Genomic DNA, 20,791 nt, shown 5'->3' with positions numbered 1-20,791 from the left:
CTGACAGTTTTAATGTGCCAGCTCATCTAGATATGTTGCCACAGCAGCATGGCACTTTGCAATACCTATATGTTTGGGAGGTGCTTTGAAAATCTAATGAAAGATGCTGCTTTTGGCCCACAGCATCAAAGATTCCCTTGTAAAGCAAACGATGTAGAGTAACCATGTTCCCTTTGTGTCCCAGGATCGAAATGTCATCAGTCTCTGTGGTGATGTCTGCACAGCTTTCAAGAACAGCATTCAGGAGCACTGACTCTGGCTATCTACAATCCTCACAACCAGCTCTTAATACTACACTAACCCATCTCTGCTCTCAGGGTTGTGTCTTCCCTAGCCATGTCTGCATGGAGAGTGAACATGGTTTGGAAAGTAGCCTTAGGACACCCTCCAAAATGCAACATGAACAGCAACCTCCACATCTCCTGGCAAATGGGGGTAGTAGTGTTCCTCTTCCACTTCCCTCTGAAGAGGAAAATGACAGAGAACTGCTCAGATATAGGAGATGCAAGCACCACAGAGATACCTGAGAGAGCGCACCCAGTTTTGTAGAGCATATTGCAAGTGCTGAATGTTACATCTGGGGGTCCAATTCCCTACTGAACAGTATGGGACAAATGCAGCTGAGAATGCACTGCTGAGACATCTTGGAAAATACCAAAAAGATCAAAGTTTCAAATATTTAAATGAAAGCATGGTGTCTTTCATTTCAGTGGAAGCTGGGGAGGAGGGGGCATATAAACCAGATGATGATTTGACCCTGGGTTTGCAGCTTGGAAAAGTTACTTTGAGCGATGACTCACAGTTGTAAAGCTTCAGGAAATGTGTTAACAATTCCCAGGCTCTATGTAGGAGGCTGCATTCCTCTGAGCCTGAGATGGGTACATGGAAATGACAGGCTACTCTGCAATCTGACTCACAACTAGGCTTTGGCTCTGAGGAGGAGTCAGTCACCTACTGCAGATCCAGTCCCAGCAGGTGGGAAAGCAGCACTAGGGGAGGAATGATGCTGTCTGGAGAATAAAAGACTTGCCACAGCATGGCTGGGAAGAAATAGCTGAGTGTGACAAACCCCTTCTGTTCCTTTGGGGACTGATAAAATAAATAGAAAGGGAGGGGAGGAAAAAAGCTGGAAACCTTATGCAATGGCCAAAGAAAAAGAACTGAGAAGCAGAGGTGGGTTAGAGCTGAACAAAATATGCAGGGGCTAAAAAAATTCTGTTTAGGAGGATGCTGAAATGATTTGCAAATCTGAGTCAAATTCCCCAGCTATCTCTGGCTGATAAAAAAAAGACAAATGGGAACACTGTGATGTTTCATGTCAGAGATTCTTCATTTGGCAGCTCAGAAGCACAGGAAGGGAAAGAGGACAAGGAGTGGGTAGTGGTACCACTGCTTCTCTTTCCCATTGTGTCTGTTTTGTGGGAAATTCTGGGATTTTGACAGTTTGAAGCCAGAAGGAAAAGAAGGAGCTTTTAATTCAAAACACAGTTGCTAAAGAGGTCCATGGAAATGTTTTGTTTTTATAGAATTGATGGGGGGAGATGTGTTTTGGGGAAGTTTTCAACTGTAGAGAACTAAAAGCTACTGACTTCAAGCTGGCCATCGCATGAGGTGAGAGAGATGCTTTTTAACTCAACAGAAGCAAGCACATCTGGGAAACAAAACTGAACAAGAACAGAAACCCACCCCCACCCTAAGGGAATCTGAGCCCACTGTGGTGGGTGAGGGCTCCCTGAAGACCAGAGCAGCCAGCCCAGGTGGGTGTGGGGTCAAGTAAATTAGCATCTTCTCTCACACAGACTTGGAACTTTCCATCTGGGCCTTGAATAGATCATTTAACGGAAGATACTGTGGTGTCTGCTTACCTCTTTTATCTGGCTCATCTTCTGCTCTTTCTGCAAGCTGCACACTTGCTTTTGGAGACGCAGGTTGTGCTCCTGCAGCTGCCCAATCTTCTCAATCAGTTGGCAGATGTGTTCCAGGTATCCCAGACCAGATCCTAGGGCTTTGCTATTACCTTGGTTCACCTGCAATGACAATGCATATTGGACCATGGAGTAACAGCAGAACAATCCTTGCTAGCAGTTGGCAGCCCAGCACACTCCTTACAGTCATGTGGGCCACGGTAAAGACACTCAGGCTTCCTCTTGCAAGGGGTTTTGGTTATAGCCAGATCTGAGCTACACTGTTGCTTGCTCACGGCTCTTTTCTGGATTACTCAGCAAGATGCGCCATCTGAGGGACTCCCCTGATCACACACTGATGCAGAGGAAAACCTTGTGACAACCTGTTTCTAGTTCCACCTCCCAGGCTAATTTTTGTCTTTTACTGGCCATAGGACCCTTACAAACAAATATAGTTCTACTGTATGGTATAGATGGCTGCGGTTAGTTTGGCTCACTTAGCCCACAGCCCTCAGTGCAAGTCACATTTATGGGTATTGAGGCTGAGCTTGGCTCCTACCCAAAGGCACATATCTGCAGGTTGCAGTGATTTGGTGCTTTGTGACCATCCTGAGGGTATGTTTTCTCTGCCTTTGGCAATCTGCAACCATTACAGCACAGCTGAACTCAGACCCTCATCACTGGTGGATCAGTGCTAAACCTAAACCAAGCTGCCAAAGTGAAAGAACGTCTTTCCACTGGTCTTTAGCAGATCCTAGCTTATGTCTCTGCTACTACTTTCTCAGTCATTAAGAGATGCCTGAAGAAAGTCTGCAGGATCAAGCTTGCTGTCTGGCTATGGCAGGATATTCTGTACCACTGATCTCTCCAAACGCAGGACCTGCAGAGTCTCACTCCTGCTCAGTCAAGGGCAGTGCCAGAGACAAGACCGCAATCCTGTGGCAGAGGAAAGGCAACAGTGCTTCCCAGCCTCCTGCTCTGCACCTCGCTGTTTCTGACCCCAGGACTTCCCGGTGCACAGCAAGTGTCCTCTCCTGTGCTGTGAGCAGACTCTGCTGAACGTGCTGTTAACAGATGCAGAGGCTCACTTCCACCTTGGCGCTGCCTGCTGATGTGCATGGGATATCACTAAGTAAAATAAGCGTCGATCTTTACAAAAGCAGTGCTCTAAGTTTATCTTACTTCAAAAAATAAGTTCCTTCTACAAAAGCAGGAAGCTTACTCTGTCTCCTTTCCCACAACAATCTACATTTTTGGGGAAATGCCAGCCTTGGGACTCTTCCTGTCTTTTCATTATGTCAGAAAGCTCATGGTGTGTTCAAAAATAATCAACATTAGGATTTACTTCTTTTTAAACAAATGATGATACAATGTTATTTATAAACAGGTATTATTATGTCCAGATGCTTTTGTGTCTGAGGTTGGGACAGAGGTCGCATGAAATCATACGAAAAACTGTGATGACTGTAAGCCAACCAGTCATTCACATTCATGATTTTTATTTTCCTCTTGGGCAGAGCCTGCAGAAGTGGTGGCAAGACAATGGTTACTCAGCCATAAACTGAGTCCTTAGCATGTCTGTGCAGTGGGAAGGGTCACAGCCCAGGACCCACAGGGAGAACAAAGCCTACATGGTGTCTGTTGGGAAAAGCTTGAATCAAACGCACTATAACCAACATATCTGAAAGCACCTAGGGATTTGGGGGTGTCCAGCTTCAGAAGCATGATTTTCAGAAAGTACATGAGTATCAGTTTCTGAAAATCTGGCAGTTTTGAGCTGTCCTAAAAGTAGTCCTTTTTTTTACACTGTCCCAAAATGGACAGTCAGAAGTTCCCCGTTATCCTTGAAAATGTAGGCTTTCTGCTACTCTGTACCCTCTTTTTGCACATTTAACAACCCACCTTTCTGCCAGTTTGCTGTTGCAGTGACTGATGGCATGTCTGTATTGCCCTAAGGAGACAGTCAGCCAAATCCAACCTGTTATAGCTGTAGAAACATAAGGGAAGACTACAAAGGACAGAGGAGCTCTTGGAAAAGGGGATAAAGTAAAACATTTGGCTGTAACCTCAGGATTGGGGAGAAAACATGAAGCATTTGACTGTGACCTCTTTCCATTAGAGACCCTCTTTTTGTTCCATATTTGTCCTGTGCTTAATAGTCAGGTCCTGCTTTGTGTTCACAGCTGCTAGTTTATAGGGCAAAATGGGCAGGGGGAGGAGAAGAGACAGTGGCCCTGATTTCCAGTGCTCTGTGTCTAAGGCTGAAGACACATGAAAGCAAAGGTGTGTTTGGGGCAGGCATGGACAAAATCTGGCTTTTAGCAAAAGTTAGAGAGAACTTCCAGCTCCTGAGAATAAATACAGGTCCCCAGAAAATGAGAGGGAAAAGGTGTAGATCTGGTCTTGCGGCAAGGTGGATTTACCCCTGTAGAGGACCTAAACCAGACTGAAGGCTGGACTCAATATGCTGGAGGCCCCTGTTTCACAGCCATCTTCCAGAGGCTGTTCAGGGCAGGCAGTTAGAGCTATTTAATAAGAAATTAATTTGCATTTTATTTAAGTGATCTCAGCAATTGCAAATGAGCAAAAGGCAAATCAGGCAGAGCCTCCAGTGCCTGCCCATCCCTGCAGGGCCAGCCACCTCTGTGGCCAGCATGCAAGGGAAAAAGCTTTTAAGGGGGATGCTTCAACTTGCTTGCCCTGCCACAAGGCCCATTAGCATCAGGATTGCTCAGATATGGCACGCGTTCAATACAGAAAATTTGTGTAATTTAGCTGGTTGCCCCCAAAACGATTGCTCAAAGAGGGCCTCTCTAGGGACCCTTCCAGGACTTTCTCTTCCATAGACTGGAAATACCTAAACAGTCCTCGCTATCTTCTGGTCATGCCAAGTGCAGCATAGAACCTGCTCTGTCACATTCTGATCTAAATATTTTCTTCTCAGCACCTGTGAGAGTTTTATGCTAGCAGTGGAGGGTGAGCAGTCATAGGAAAACTGCAAACATTTTCCAGGATGGGTCTCTTCCAGTCTCTGACTTCCCAGTTGAAGGTTCCCAAAACATTCACCCAACAGAACTGAAATTTTTCCTATTCCCCACATGGGGATTGTCAAATAGTATTGGAACAAAAGCCATGTGCCCATTTTTGAGTTGATGAAACCTACAAAGAAGGAAAAACATGTCACCTACTTTTTTGAAGGTGAAGATGCAGAGGATCAGACAGACACAGTTTATGTATGAATCAGATAGTTAAAGTTGCACTAGGAAAGTAACAACTTAATGTATAAATAGGTGCCAGATTTTGCTTTCAGGTACACCAGACTGAACCAGACCCTCAGCTGGAAGAAAAGGAGTCCAAGGCTCTTGGCTGAGTTACTGAGTTACTCCCATTACAGACTTAAGGTGTACTACACTGACTTTACAGCTGTGTAACTAAAAAGAAATCTTTGCCCTTGTGAGTCCTCACCTGACTAAGTTTTGGGGACAGGTTTTCTGTACATGAAGCCCTGCTCAGCTGGTAATAAACCATCACAGTTGTGCTGGCCCACAGATTTCTTAGGAAGCCTAAAAATACAGGATCAATGCCTGCACTGGGAACTTTGGCTTATCTAGAGCCCTCCAGTCAATATTTTGACTGGTGTAAAATCACATTTTTCCTCTGAAGCCACCAGAGTCACAGAGCTGGGAGCTTTTCTTCAGTCAGGCTCAATGGCAAACTGTCCTGGGCTGGATCTGGCAGCAGGATCTGAGGCTGGCAGGCAAGACTAGCTTGCAGGTGAAACTCTTCTTCATTCAGATGGGAGCTCGCTGATGTTTCTTGCAGTGACTTAGGTTTCTGCACTTCTTGCAATGCTCTTCACTTTTTCTTATGGATAGTTTTGAGTTATATCATGCTCCATTCTCCCATAAATCCCTCACTGTCCACTCCCACTGCATTAGCATGGCCAGTACAGAGGCAGTATGGTCACTGCGCCAAGGAACGTAATTACTAACCTCCCATCACGGGCTTGGAGCAACTGATTAGTGACGCCACAGACTGAGCGGGAAGCATTTGTCACTGGAAGCTGACAGCACCCAAAGGCTTGTGAATAACAGGAAAGAGAGGGATCGTGCTGTGTATTTCTGACGGCTCCACCCTGCTGTCCAGGAGAGGCTGTGCTTACTGATAGCTTCTGGTTTCCTCTAAGCAGCACGCACAGGCTACGAGGCTGACCATCACAGGTTGTCCTATCCTTCCCCTGAACCGCACTACTCTCTGTAGAGAAGTATTTTGACTGTGTGATAATTAGCACTGTGTGAATAGTGGTGTTGTTTTCATTTAATGACGACAATGCTCCCACCCTCTCTCTTCTTCTAGGGGTATGGGCTGACTCTAAATGTAAACTTTATGGAGTGTGAGGAAGTGTTTGCAAAGCAAAAGCATCAAAAGCTATATATCTTCAAACTGACCTCAAACATTTAATTTGGCTTAAAAGGAAATGTTTTTAGTTAGTCTTCAAAGTTCTTTCACTTGTTGTTTGACAGCTTCCACTTTCTTTCATCTTTCTAAACATAGGCAAATTTCAAAATAACGACAGTTCAAAACAAAAGATCAGAAACCTTTGTTTAAGAAATGCCAGACTGAAATGATTTGATGTGTATTTTCAGCCAAAGCCGTTCACCAAATGAATCCAAATGGTCAAAACATTTGGTCATTTCCAGTCTCTTTTTCAACATTTTTCCTTCCTGTTCTCTTGGAAGTGGCCTCAGCAGTGAGGGAGGCTGGGAGGAAACCAAGGGACGTCCTCATCCAGAGACTGACTCCTTGCTTGGTTGTGGTGTGCCAGTAAGCACAGTGCCCTTGGTATTGCCACAGCCAGCTGGGCTGGGGAAACTGAACTGCTCTCCTGTTACTTGAAAGTTGTATTCCCAAAACCAGCAACAGAACTGAGGAAGTTGCTGTCACCTATGATTAAATAATGCTCTCACCTGGCATTAAATATAAGTCAGTGTAACCACTCTTGTGTCTCTATCAACATGAATTTAATGCAGCAGGGATTGATTCAATGGAACAATTTCGTTTGCCATGTTCTTTGCCAAGCAGAGTGGGAATACCGTGTGCTGGCCTGTTATCTTGTGGACAACACTGACTGCATTTCCAGGGGTATCTGAGTCCCTGAGAGAACATGAGGCCAGACAGGAGATTGACTCCTAAGAACCATGTTGTATCTCAGACCTGTTACAGGCAAATGTGAAAACCACGGAGTAAGCCTGCAACAGAGCCTCAGCTGGGGTGAACCAAGGTGCATCCATCAGCTGTATGGGCAGATGATCATCCGGACATCATTTCTGAGTGGGTCTCACTCTGTCCTGCCTCTGTTGTATGACAGTGAGGACAGATCAACCTTGTGCATGTCTGGCAAGGGCAGAAGGCTCTGGAGCTGCAGGAGGCTGTCCCTGTGCTCTGAGGCACACAGCGCAGCAGCAGCTGCAGGGTTGTGCAACAGCCATGGGCATTTCTTGCCCCAGTCAGCTTGGGTGCTACCTGGCATCCCAGCAGTTTGAAGAGCCCTGCTCTTGAGATATAGCAGCCTGGAGGTGCTCTGTGAAGAGGGGCAAACTTCCCCAGCATCTAGGTCACAGCTGTATTTATACAGCTCGAAAAACAAACAAAGAAAAGTGCTCTGGGGCACAGAGCTTTAGCACTCAGCCAGTGAGGATATTAAAAAGGAGGAGAGATAAGCCACCAAGAGCTTCATTTCCTCTTCAGCTTCTTTCTAATTTATTCTCTTGTTTATTTAAATGTTCTGCTTTGGGAAACTGAGGCTCCATTTCACCAAGGATTTAAAGGAATTTCATGAGCAGACAGAGCTGTCAGACAAGACCAAGCTGGCTGCAAACCCTCTGGAGTGCGACAGAGAATTTAGGTAACTTTATAAAAAGTCTCCTTGTATTCAAACGCTCCTGCTCCAGTCCTTGGCTCCTCTCCTGTCAGGTCATTGTCTGTTTGGGAACCGTGCAAAACAGACATCTGTCTTCTGCTGTGTGTGAGACAGCTCTGGGGAGGAAGAGGTTGCTCAGTTGGATTGTGTGTTGCTTGTACTGCCTCGATATGCAATGTTAACAGAGATGAGCCATCTCTGACCTTCCTCACAGCACGGGAGGGCTTGGCATGCTGGAGAGGAAGGCCATCGCCTGACAGTTCAGGGCCCAGGCAGAGAGGTCATGGTGAAGTTATATACACAGCACTTGTCACTTGGCTTCCTCCCACCCATCTCCCATTCCAATTCATCACTATTACTGCAATGAACGCCCTGAAAAGAAATCCCCGTTATGCACTGTTTGATATTTTTGGTGTGTCTGTGTGACCTTCACCTAGCCTGCTCCCTCCTTTCCTTTTGCTCATGGGGCTTTTTGGTCTGTCTCTCTATGAAGAATCAGCTCCTCAGATCTTCCCATCACTGGTTCATGGAAGTCACTGCAGTGGGCAGGCAAGGCAGCAATCTGTCTGTGTGTTGGCAGCATGGGGCTTCAGGCAAAGCACTGGGGTGAGTGCTTGCAAACATCCACTATGGGAGAAGGTGCACAGAAAGGCTTTTTATTCTCCTGTCAGTCGCACAGTGTACCCAGCAAGGGGGAGAGTAGGACAAGGTGCTGAAAATATTATGTCTTTGCAGTTTGGTCAGTCTCAGAACACAGGAGTTTCCATCACAGCTGCGCTGGAAGGTTAAAATGGGATCTCCAGCTCAGCAAAGATTTGAATTTGTGCCCTAGTCCCCTGCTCACTCATTATTCGAGAGATCTGGCTCAAGAGGACAGGACAGACCTGGCCAGGAATGAGCTACCCCTTAGACAAGTTATTTCCAAACTTCAGCATCCCTACAGCAGTCCAGCTGTTCCCAGAAACAGGAATAACCTGACCTTGAAAAATAAACTACGTTCTGATTGCCATCCCATGTATCAGAGGACAATGACTAACTTCATAATCTTAATTTAAGACCAGAATCAAATCCACCCTCTAATCTAGGGCTTTTTGAAACATCAGATCTCCATAAGCCATCAGTCATCCTTACCCAGACCCAATATATGTGAATTACTTCAGAATTTCACTGCTGTGAAAAGAGCTCTTAAAAATCAATTGCCAAGATTTGCTGCTTACAACAGCTTCAGGGGAGATTTTCTAACTCACTCAGATAAGTCCCAGTTCATGACAGAGGCTAGGACTTGAAGCCTGACTGAGGTATTTGGACAGGCCTAGCCGTAAGATTCAGTTTAGGTGTTTCTTACCTCACTCAGTCTACAGCATTCATCCATGTATTCATCCAGACTGTCACTTGTGGGGTACTTCTTCAGCTGATGTTCATGGATCTGAAGGTCTTGCATGCTGCCAAAGTTCTCTGGGAAATTGTCAGCAATTGTCTTTGGCTCTTCTATGGGAACTGGGGTGGGAAGAGTGCTTTCCCTGGGAAGATCCATCTCTGGGGTAGGTTCCTTTTCCAGAGATTGCCTTTCGCTTTGGTCAAAATGTTCATCAGGACTTTCTTCCTGAGGGCCACTGAAGTCTTCAAGGGAAGCTGTAGGACCCTGCACAGCATCTGCCTCCTGGCTAGAGTACTCAGCTTGCTTTTCACTCTCTGGATCTTGGTGGCTGACTTTTCTGGCATGCTCTTTACATGTTTTCATTATCAGATGGTCAATTTCTGGAGAAGAAGAGGTGCTAAGCACACCCGAGTCACAAAATGAGTCTCTGCTGTGAAGCACAAAGCTCTTCTCTGAACCCGTTGGTGTTGATGGAGAATTAGCCCCGCTTGGCAATTCAACCCCCGAGTCCTCGGATTCAAATTTGGAGAATCTGTGAAGTCGGCACTTGGACTCGAAGGCGCTGAGGTCAGGCAATGTGGCTACATAGTCTGTGCTTGCCGGGGTATCTGCATAGTCTGGATCTGCTGGTGCAGCTGCTGCATTCGGATTTCCCTGGCAGTCCAGTGGGAGGCTGGCACCGGGGAGATGGGACTCTTCTGTGCAGGCTATGTCAGCTGGAGCCTCAGGGATTAACCCTGGGTTTTGAATTCCTTCATTGCTCAGTATCTTCATATGTGTTAACACGACTTTGTCTTCAGCAGGTGGGCTCTTCTTACCTGCTTAAAAGAAAACAAGTAGAAGGTCACAAGAGGCTACAAAATTCAAGTGTCTGGTGCATCCCCTGAGGGATGTGAAATGTAAAGCTGTCTATAGTAATGTGGCAGAGGGGGACAGACCTAATTTTTCTTGAGCTGTATGAAGCTTTCTTGTAGGCTTTGCTACAACAGAAGTGTTGTGTTTCATAGCCCCGGAGTCCTTCAAGGGGAGTCATAAATGCACACAGAGTTCTGATTTAGTAGATAGGTAGAAAACAACACATGTAGCCAGATAACTTAGTGATTGCTTGCATACAGATGCAGAGAAGTACATATTCTTTCAGCATGATAGACATTAATTTAAGGTTAAAATATTTCTTCTGATTAAACGTATTCTGAACCAGCAAACAAAAGAGTAAAACGAAATCTGTCTTTCCACAGGCTTAAGTGAATTTTGGGTTGCAACAAGCAATTTGCAAACTGTTTGGTATTCTCTGCAGTATTCTCTGCACACATACAGGTGACGAAAACCAAGTACTGATAGGAAAAGCAAACGAGGCACTGTAGATCTTTTTCACTCCCTGTATGGTTTTAGCTATGAAGTAATTGCTTTAAATGAACTCTTACCTTCTTTTTAAAGAGAAAGGAGATGGGGGCAGCTTTGTTCATGAGCATTTTGCACATGGACAAAGACAACTTGTTTTAAATCACAATTATTTCACACGGTAATGTGGTAGAACAGTCTCTAGATGAAAGGCTGATCTACAGGAGTTGCAATATTTGCCCCCAGGTTTTCTTACTGTTTTTCTGAATCTAATATTTCACAGTGCAGACTTCTGGTTCACACTGGTATGAAAGCCAGTGTGAAAGCTCTGCATCCACCCTTTAACTAACTGCAAATCTCAGCTCCAAATCCATCTGTTCGTGGATTTGGAACCAGGAATTGCTGCAGTACAAAACTTTAGTTTCTCTGGTATGTTTTCCCTTATTAGTGCCTGACCCAGAGCACCTCAGAGGGCTACAATGCATACACTTTTCAGCATATCTTACTTCCTACTTAATTTCCTTTCATTCCTCTCTCCTACTTCCTTCCTTTTTGCCTGAAATCAAACCAGCAGCTGCTTCACAAACTCACTCCCAGTAATGTAATTATCCCTAAGTAGGCAGGGAAGCCTGGGACCCCCCCGCCAGCAGTAGAGCTGGGAGAGCTCCACTGTGCAGCCCTACTTTCACAGTAACCCAGAAAACTCCTGTTTCAGAAATAACCTGTTTTCCAGCCTTCCCTCCTCCAGCTTGCTTTGTGCAATGTCCACAGACAAGGGAGACTTTTACTTATTAAGGCCAAGCTAGCTATTACATGGATCATTTTCTACTTTATTTAAGTACCTTCTATTTGATCTTGAGATTTTCTTGGGATACCACCAAAACATGCCCTTTACTGTTCATAGGCAGCCACAGATTTAATATTTTACACTGGATTTTCATAAAGGGCTGTCAGTGATAAATAATCCCATTTGATGGGCTTTTTGTGGCACTTGGGCACATAGTGCTTTTAACCCCTTATAGAAGACCTTGCTTATCATATACAGAATTGCACCCGCCTCCCTTGGCAGGATTCACAGGCACCTCTCCACCATAAAGAGCCACATTTGTGACAGTCAGTGCCAGCCCATCAGCAACGCAACACCAGTATGCTGCTGTGGTGGGGGACAGGCGAAAGGCACTGCCCACAGAAATGCCACAGGAAAGCTCATCAGCAGCTGACTGTGCTGGGCTGGGTAACAGCCCTTCCACTCCTGGGATGAACGTGATGAACTCTGAACAGAGGACAAGGAATAGGGAGCTTGGTTTGCAGCTTCACGCACAGCAAAACGCCACCTGTAAGAGGGAGCTTGGTGCCAGGTCTTGGAAGGAGGTGCAGCTGAGTTGTTACTGATTTGGAGTGAAGAGGATCTACCTGCTCAGCTGCAAACACCTCTTGGCAGTGAGAGGCAGAGCTGTATCTGCATGAAAAATGAAAGGCTAACAGGCTTTTCTGATGGCATCACCACCCCACATGGCACAACAAAACCACCGAGAATCAGGAGGAGAGCAGTTGTGTTGCTGCACTTTCATTTTAAGAATAAATCATACACCTGTCACTCTTGCCAGAAATTACTATATGCAATAGTAGTTCCTTCCCACAGACTCTGAATGCCTTCAGTTATTAATCATGCCATGCTTTCCTTTGACTGGAGATTCTCTCACTGTCTTTCAGTATGCCCCTTTTTTTCTTGCTTAACCGGTTTCATGCTGGCCTACACAAATATTTCTTTGTCTGAAATCAGGAAGCAGCATATTAAAATGAAGTCTTGCTACTTGCAGAAGGAGATGTCAGAAACTTTAATTTGTATTTTCTATGACTACAGAAGCTACAATATCTACCAGAAAGTTTGGCTGGGGCAGAAAAAAATAAATGAGATGAAATCTCTGACCCTCTGTGTGAGTGTCCCCTCGATGCCAACAACTGCAATGCTGAGAAAGTTCTGCACTCTGGACAACACAATCCTTTGCTCTCTCCTTCCTGTGGTCACTAGCAACATTGCATGGTTTCACAACAATTTCTTGTTTATCTGTTGTAGGCTCCAAACCATCAGCACTGGCAGGTCCTGGTAACCACAATGTTTGAGCATTTCTGATTTATCCTCCCAACCCCTTGCAATGATGCAAAGGATGGCAGGATTTTGCAACACACGGGCACCTCATCCTCATTCATTCAATGATACTTTCCCATAGTCAATGAGGTCATCTGTGCTGCAGCAGAGAGATCTCCCATGATTAAGGCAGTGACCTGAAACTCAAGTTTTTCTTGCTGTACCTCACTGACAGAACAGTCTCTTCTTCCTCTCTGTTAACTGGGTTATGGAATCTAAACCATGGGGCTTCCAACAAGCAGATTGTTTCTGCTACAGATCTTGAAAGAGGCATTACTAAAACACTCAGCTCTTTCAAGCATATTGCCAACGAACACCAGAATGGTGCAATTAAAGCTCATCTGTGCAATTACAAAAAAAAAAAAAAAAAAAAAAAAAAAGTGAGCCAGACCCTCAGCTGCTACAAATTAGCTTGTTACCAGGGCGCCTAACAGAACTGTGTCAGCTAATTCTGGTTGTAGGACTTGGCCTCTAAGTGCTTTGTACAACAATGCCAGGGGCCCAGAGCAAAGCAGGGAAGATGGACTGCTGCCTGGTGCTGGAGGGAGTGTGCTGGAGGGGTACAGTTACAATGCTGTGTGGAGGCTTCTGAAAGGAGGTGTGAAGAACTTCAGAGAGCTGAGCAGCGGCATTAAAGTTGGTAAGATGTATTTACTTGTGCTGGAGGCTGGCCAGGTTTGACACTGCTGCTCCTGGGAAATCAGCCAAGATTTTTTTGTTGTTGTTTTTTGTTTCCTTTCCCCTGGACTGGTTTTCCACACCCCTTCTGGGGTGGGGGTAAGGTACTGAAAGATGCTGCTTTCAGGCAGCTGTCTGGGACACTGGTATGGCAGTAGGGGTGAGAATGGAGTTGTGTGTGCACGCTTAGGAATCAGTATAGCTTTCTGCAGCATCTTCAGCAAGGTGTGCCCACACTAAACATTGTCTCAGGTTAACTTGTGCTACTTGCCTAGTAGCCCTCTCGAAGGCTCTGTAATCACGCTAGAGATAAACAGGGTTCCCTGGGTGGTAATATAAGCCTGTAATTGATGGTGACTGATTACATGTAATCTTGGGCAAGTTGCTGGACTTCCTGTACCTGTACAGTTGGAGAATGAGACTGCTTCCCATCTCACAGAGAGGTGATAACTAGCTAATATCTGAAGGTAATTAGTAGGGAGTGAAAGGAATTGATGTGTCCCAGCTAAGTCTATAGAACTTTGTTTTGCTTCGTTTCCAAATTGCTTTCTAGGATACTTCTCTGTTGGCAGTTAGCAAAGGCTAGCAGAGAAAAATCCTTCAAAGGTGAATACCCTCCTACCAGCTCCTGTCCCAAGACTTTCCTTTCCTTGGAGTTTTAAGCCCAAGCATATTTTTCCTGTTGCACAATAACTAGCAGTTGCCAGGGCACAGCCTAGTGCATTAATACAGAGATTTCTGACCTGAGGAAGGAGGGTTGATATCTAAATGTGAAATTGCTTTCAAGCAGTTTCTTTATCCCAAGTAAGTTGCATGCAAGAGATGCACTCAAACAACTGCCCAGGCAAAACTCCCAGGCACTCCCAGCCCAATTCCTGCAAAAGCTCCCACCTTTCTAGTAAACCAAGCCAAAGTCTATATTCAAATCCCCTTGCTCCAAAGCACTGAAATCCAGGTCCAGTTTCTTCTTTTCTGCATCTATGCTTGTTGGCTCAAAGCCGTGTTTCACTGGCAATTCCTTCAGTGCAAGCCCTGCTACATCCCTGGGAGGGGTCCTTGGTCTCTGATGCACTAACTCAGGTATCATAGCACATGGTTTTCTGACGCATATGGCTAATGGAAGTACTGGTGGTGGGAAGAGGCCAGGCTGGCAGTGGGATGAGTGCTGCTAGTGGCAGCACAGAGCTATACTGCTGCCCTGTGCTGCTCTCCTCCCTTCTAGTCTGTGCCCGCCCGTCTTCTCAAAATGTTCATCTTGATTTGTAGGCTCCTTGGCATGAGGAGAATCTCTGTTAAACATGTGTACAGTGACTGGCACAACTGGAGCCAGAGTTTTGCTTGTCTCCATCTGCCGTTGGGTTACAAAGGATAGCAGCATTAGAGCCATGGCAGCCCTCTGCTTCTGCCCAGAGCTGCTTCAAGGTTCATGTGCACAGTGAACCCATCCACAGTGAGTGGTGTTGGCGGGGTATGCAGGGTTGCAGTCCCAGGGAGAGGCACAACGTGAGCAGTCCAGAGATGCTCATAGTGGCGCCTATTCCTCTCCCCACTCCTGTTTATCACAAGACATGCAACACCCTCTAGGCTTAAGTCCATAAGGCCAGTACTTTCCAACTGTAGTGTGCCACAGGAACAGAGCACCAGAAATAAAGGGCATCGCCAGTGACTTGTGTTGCTGGAATAGCAGGGATTTTGCACAGCTGCCCTGTGAAGGAAGACCAAAGTCAAACCCCATCATTCCTACCAGTCTGCTTAGTCCTGAGCATAGGAGCAAGATGCATGTGCGAAGCCCCAGAAGAGGTTTTTCAGCATCCCATTGAGAACCCACACAACCTGCCTAGTAACTCCTCTCTAGCTCCAGCTGTGCCAAGGATTAATTCCTGTGCCATGCAGCACAGGTTCTGCCATGGGGCTGTGGCCTCTAAGTAACTAAGAGATGATCATCAGCTTTTGAAGAATCATTATGCAGCAGTGACTAGTGAGCTGGAGTCAGTCATGACCTAGAAATGAAAGGCTGCCTCTCCCATTCAGTCCTTGCATTCCCTCATTTTCCTTCCTTCTTTTACAAAAAAGCCTCCCTTTAGTCCTGTCGCTGTGACACATTCTCTAACACAGCTGGCAGTGCAGCTCAGGTGGTATTTCCTTTTCACTGGGAAGAGGGGATTTTTTTTCCTCACCAATGATGGAGTCTCAGTTTCCCAGCATTTAAGAGAAAAGGGGTCACTTCCTTTCTGAAACAATAGGCATTTTTTGCTGCTGACTCTTCCCCCATATGTGCTGAGGGGTGGTGCTGAGTGGTGGGACTACACCTCCTCCTCAGCACTAGCCCACCAGCTGGCCCCCACGCAGAGCATGCAGGATCTGTGTTACCTTCCCAGTTGTGCAATGGCTGTCCCTTGCATAGTCCTGTGAACACAGGGAGTCATTGCATGGACAGGACCCCAATATTTAGAAGAATTGGATTATTCTTATACTGCCAAAAAACCCCAAACAAAACAACCCAACAAACAAACAACCCCCATCCAAAAAAACCCTGCAACCATTACCAATTGACCCTCTGGGAGGGAAATCTTATTTCCGCAGAGCTTTGCCATGGATTTCCATGGGGTGAGGATCTCCCCACTCCCTGTTGCTTTACAGGCCTGTTGAAGACCTGATCCCAGTCCTGGCAATGACGGGGTGCTGCTTGGCACCAAGTTTCTGCAGATAATCCGCTTTCCCAACACCTTTCAAGCAAAGCTAGTTTGTGAGCATGCTACTGTAACCTTGGGCTGCCCAATCTGAGCAAGGGCATCTCCTAAACGATTAGGACAATCATGAGCCCAAGAATTTCTAAGAGGAGTTTATGGAAAAGTTTTGTGTCTTCAGTGCACCAATTACAACCTCTGTCTACAACAGCAGAAACTTCAAAGGCTTGAAAATCACTGTCCTAGAAACGTTTTGGGTTTCTTACTGGAATTGTGACTGAAAAGTTCATGTTTGCAGAGGAATACACTCCCAGGTGGTAACTGAATATTTGCACAATAGACCCAATTCTCAAAATTTCAATTTATCCAACCGGGGAACTGAAATGCATGTGGATTTCATGGGAGTATATATATTTGCTTGAAATGTTGAATGCAAAGGAATAATTATGACAAAGCTGAGATCTTGGACAGTCCTTGAACAAAAAGCGCAAAGTTCTTGGATCATTTGGCTCCAAGGTGCTCTCCAGCCTCACTGTTAGTTAAGTGTGTGAAGTTCCTCTGGATGATTGTTTGGTAATATGTGACCAGAAATGTATAGTTTCCCCCATAGCTGCAGCTGGTAATGATAAATCCATATAAAACAGATGCTGAGAGAAAGATAACTGGGTTCAAGGACTCTGACTGAAGAGGCATTCATTGCTTTAATATGTATGTTTTAGAAGAGGAGGAGATAATTATAGCTCTTTTCAGTCATTTGAGGAGGAATGAGAGGGAGATTGATTGTTTACTGATGGATATAGTTGGGTGAACTGAAGAGGAAATGGATTTCCAAGTAGAGAGGCCACTTGACATTTTTACAGCTTGCTTCTATTCATTCCAAGTGACCTGTGAAGTTTTTGAAACAGAGTGACAGGTCTGATAGATTAGTGACCTCTGGCAGAATGTCCTGGGGCATAGCAGGTCCCCACAGACCACCTGGTTTATCAGTTACTTGTGTAGGCTGGCAGTCACCAGTTTTTAGACCAACACCTGACCTTGCGCATAGCACCAGCTAAAGAGCTTCTCCCACTCGTTACTGCATTTACCCTGCAACTTATTTCTCTGGATATACAGCCCAGTGGAAAAGCCAGGCCAAGGATAGTTTTGGTGCACAAGGATCTGTGCCCAAGTCCTCTCTACTCTGCAACATAACCACTCCTGGGGTGGGGACAGGCTCAGCTCCCACAGTCACCTGGGGCGCTTATTTGTGAGACTTTATCAGGGAGATGACAGCTCTCACTAAAGACCTGCAAATCCTTCTCCTTGGAAATTCCTGTGCGCTCCTTCAGGAGAAAGGTTCAAAACCTTAAATAAAGGAAATGGTGCTTTCACAAGTAGCCCCATATAATGGCAAAAGATTATTTGGCACACAGCTTGCTAATGTGTCTGAGCAGAAAATGAAAATGATGGAAACAAATATACCACACTTTGGCAAAAACTAACTTAGGAGATCTTTCCTTGCACATCTGATTTTCAGGCTGCCTCATATTGCAAAGGAGTATTCAGCCAGAAATGAACTAGGAGACAGGAGGCCCTTTGCAAGGATGGAACTTGCCCCCCAGGGACGACAGGTATGTAGTAATTCAGGTTTTATTGCCTATAATAAGCTTGGATAAACAACTGTTCAATAGCCCCACAGACCAAAGCTATTAAGACCCCAGTGCTTCAACTGAAGCCAAAGTGAATCATATCGGAAAGGTCACTGTTAACCCATTCTTCATGTGCAGTCATTGCTGTCCCTAGGCAAAACCTTAAAGAGCTGCTTCTACTCTAACAAGGTAGCAGTGGGCAGGTGCCCACATATTCTTCAGTATGTCTGAAATCTTTTATGGTTGCAATAAGAGTGGTGACAACTTTTGGGTTTGTTGTTCTTGCTGGGGCCACACAAGGACCTTGATGAGATGATGAGGAGGAGGTGGTCATGCAGAGCTCTAGCTGTAGTAAACTGAACTTGCTGATAAAAGAGGTCCTGCCACCCTGATACTTCTGTTCTAACAGGCCCCCCAAGGAAGGGGAAAATCCAGCCTATACGCCTGTTATTGAGCTGCCACTGTTTAAAAAAAAAAAAATAATTGTTTGGTTTATATTGTCTATCTTAAGCTGCATTTGGAAATGCAACTTTAAAGTCCCTGCCACAAAGCTTGCAAGAAACCGCATATTCTTGGCTCTTTTTGAGCAGAGATGGAGTCCAAACCAGAACACGTAATATTTGAGCCTCTTTTCAGCTGAGGTGATTAGGGAGCACTGTCCCTGTTTCTTATTTGGAGAAATTCTAGCTGAATCTCTTTTTTTGGTTCCTCAGTGCTCTGTGTGATCAGTCTGTTCCTGCACCAAACCTTCTACCTACCCCTGTGACAATACTGCTGTGTCTGGGTGATGAGGGGCACTTCCACGTGGAAGAGCAAGCTTCCTTTATATAGCTTGGGGGAAACAAGTTCATGGTCAAATTACATCCAGGGGGAAAAAAGAAGAAGAAAAAAAAAAAAAGGGGGGGGGGGGGGCAAAAAAAATCCCAACGGTTTCCACCATATTGTAAAATAGCATCTCTTCAAACACTCTCCACGCCTTGTGGTGATGCTGGAGTGCTCTTGCAGCAGCGCTGCTCTAGAGCCCTTTGTGTCACTGGGTAAAAATGCAGTCTCCAGACCAAAGCCAGGCAGAGCAATGTGCTTCAGCAGCCCTTGCTAGCAGTTACCTGCTAGAGCACCTCGGAAAGGCTCAAGCTCACACTGAGCTCCGAGTAGCTGCCCCAGAGCAGGAGAGCTGGGAAGCACAGGCCCAGCGGCCGGTGCCTGAGCAGGTGCCCACGAACGTGGCAGCTCAGGTGACTCCGCAGGAGCTGCCTGCACTGCAGCGGTCCAAGGAGGCAGGAGGAGTTCAGCATCCAGATGGGAAGCCAGGACCCCAGCAGGCATAACCACTCCAACACAGTGTTTTGCAACATCTTTACCGTTCTGCTGTTGCACAGTGCACTACGCTTAGACTCTGGCAAACCCTGTCTGTAGCCACCTCCCTGCCAGGCAAACCAACCCAGTGCAGTAATGTTAATGGCAACAGAAACTGCAGATTTCATTTACAGCTGGCGCAAGCCAAGCTGAAGGGTAAACTCGGATGCTAAGAGGAGGGGATTCTGCTGCCTGGGGCTTGTGCGATCTCAAAGCCTGTAGCACTGGCTAAGGAATAAAACATACCAGACGCATTCTGCCTGAAAAAGGCAGTCTGAGACCGCATCATTTGTTTTGACAACAGACTTACAAAGTTACAAGTGATCTGCTGCAGGACCGCAGCTGCCTTCCCTGCCTGGGCCACCTCATCTGCACAGAACAGGAGGGAGCAAATAAAACCTCTCAAATTCGGGGTAATCCCTGTTGGATGGGGATGTGCCAGCCTAGAAAGCGATCCGATATCCGTTGCCCGGCGCAGTGACGGGCTGAGGGCAGACCCGATCCGCCCCACGTTAGTGCCAAACCCGAGCGATGTCGGCGGGAGGTGTGCCGCTCGGCTGCCACCCGCCACCCCCCCTACCCCCCCCCGTTTCACCCGTCCTGCTCCCACCGCGGGCACTTCGCTCTCCTTCACGCACAGACCGCTCGGGCTCACCGCGCTCCCGCCCCTCCTGCTGTTCTCTCCCAAGCCTTTCCACGCTTTACCGATGCAAAATACACCCGTTTTAAGAGGAAACCAAGTCGGTTCCTAAAGCGCGCTCCTTCCCCGCGCCAGCCCCGGGGCAGGAGCTGACCGGCCGCAGGCTCAAGCGAGGGGGCTCGCTGCAGCCTTACCTGCGTGCGGGCAGAGGCAGCCGGAGAGCAGGGAGCGCAGCATGGGGCGGAGCGGCGCGGAGCGGTGCGGAGCGGAGCGGGCAGCCCGGCCGGCGGGGCCCGGGAGCGGGGCGGGCCGGGCTGGGCTTGCCCTAAGTACCGTCTGCGCGGCCGCCGAGGGGAAGGAAGGGGGTGGCGGAGGAGCGGGTTTGGGGAGGTGTGGCGGCAGCCGCCGGCTGGCTCCGAGCGGGCCGGGGCAGCCCCGGGGGGGCGGCGGACTCACCTCTCCTCCAGGGCGCTCCCAGGGTGAAGCTCCGGTGCCAGCTGAACATCCCGGCAGCAGCCGCCCTCAGGGGCGGGCGGGGGACGGGGACGGGGGTGTCATCGCTGCCGGCCCTCCCCGGGCTGCTGCGCGTCCCCCCGGCGGGCGAGCGGGGCCGTGGCCCGGGCTAGGGCATGGCAGGGCAGCGGGCAGCGCTGCCGTCGCGGAGGCTGCGGAGCGCCGAGCGGGCGCCCGGCCAGCAGTGACTTATAAAGGGAGCAGCCCAGAGGAATGCATCTCCTTTGGCTGATAAGCCGAGATGACTGGAGGGGTTTGAACTACCTTTGCAACCCCCGGAGGAGAGAGGGGGAGCAAGGAAAAAAGGGACGGGAAAGAAGAAAAAGAAAAATATTTCAGCACTTGCATAATGTCAATAAATAACCCCCTCTCAAGTGGCAGAAAAGGGAAGGCTGGAATGTTTTGGGTGGGGAGGAGAGAGAGTGGAGTGGGTTTGGTGGGTTTTTTTCTTTCCAGTTTTTTTTCTTTCTCTATTTAAATCTCATCTTATGTGTTCGTAATGCAAAACTCTGCCTTGGTTGTAGCTGGGGCTGCAGGCTATGGGTAAGAGGGGTGAGGGGGAAGTGGCAGGACTTTCCCGAATGCAAGCTCCCAAGG

The 20,791-nt window shown here is 47.1% G+C and overlaps 1 protein-coding gene across 4 annotated transcripts in view; it reads right to left on the bottom strand.

The window, feature by feature from the left end:
- The window catches only part of LOC141925892 (uncharacterized), a 32,524-nt gene extending 12,174 nt beyond the window's left edge, over positions 1-20,350 (bottom strand). The window contains exons 1-3 of one of the 4 annotated variants that reach the window (XM_074830750.1): positions 20,138-20,350; positions 9,170-10,020; positions 1,866-2,027 (exon numbers count right to left, since the gene is read on the bottom strand). In XM_074830750.1, coding sequence (XP_074686851.1) covers positions 1,866-2,027; positions 9,170-10,020; positions 20,138-20,186 — 1,062 coding nt within the window. In that variant the 5' untranslated portion in view covers positions 20,187-20,350. Of the gene's footprint in view, positions 1-1,865; positions 2,028-9,169; positions 10,024-19,875; positions 19,984-20,137 lie in introns of those variants that run through there. The other 3 variants (XM_074830746.1, XM_074830749.1, XM_074830748.1) reach the window with 3 other exon arrangements.
- Between the last annotated feature and the right edge of the window lie 441 nt (positions 20,351-20,791).

This window comes from Strix aluco, chromosome 7 (assembly GCF_031877795.1).
Source record: "Strix aluco isolate bStrAlu1 chromosome 7, bStrAlu1.hap1, whole genome shotgun sequence".
In the NCBI taxonomy this organism is placed as follows: domain Eukaryota; kingdom Metazoa; phylum Chordata; class Aves; order Strigiformes; family Strigidae; genus Strix; species Strix aluco.
This window is presented reverse-complemented; position numbering and strand designations above follow the sequence as displayed.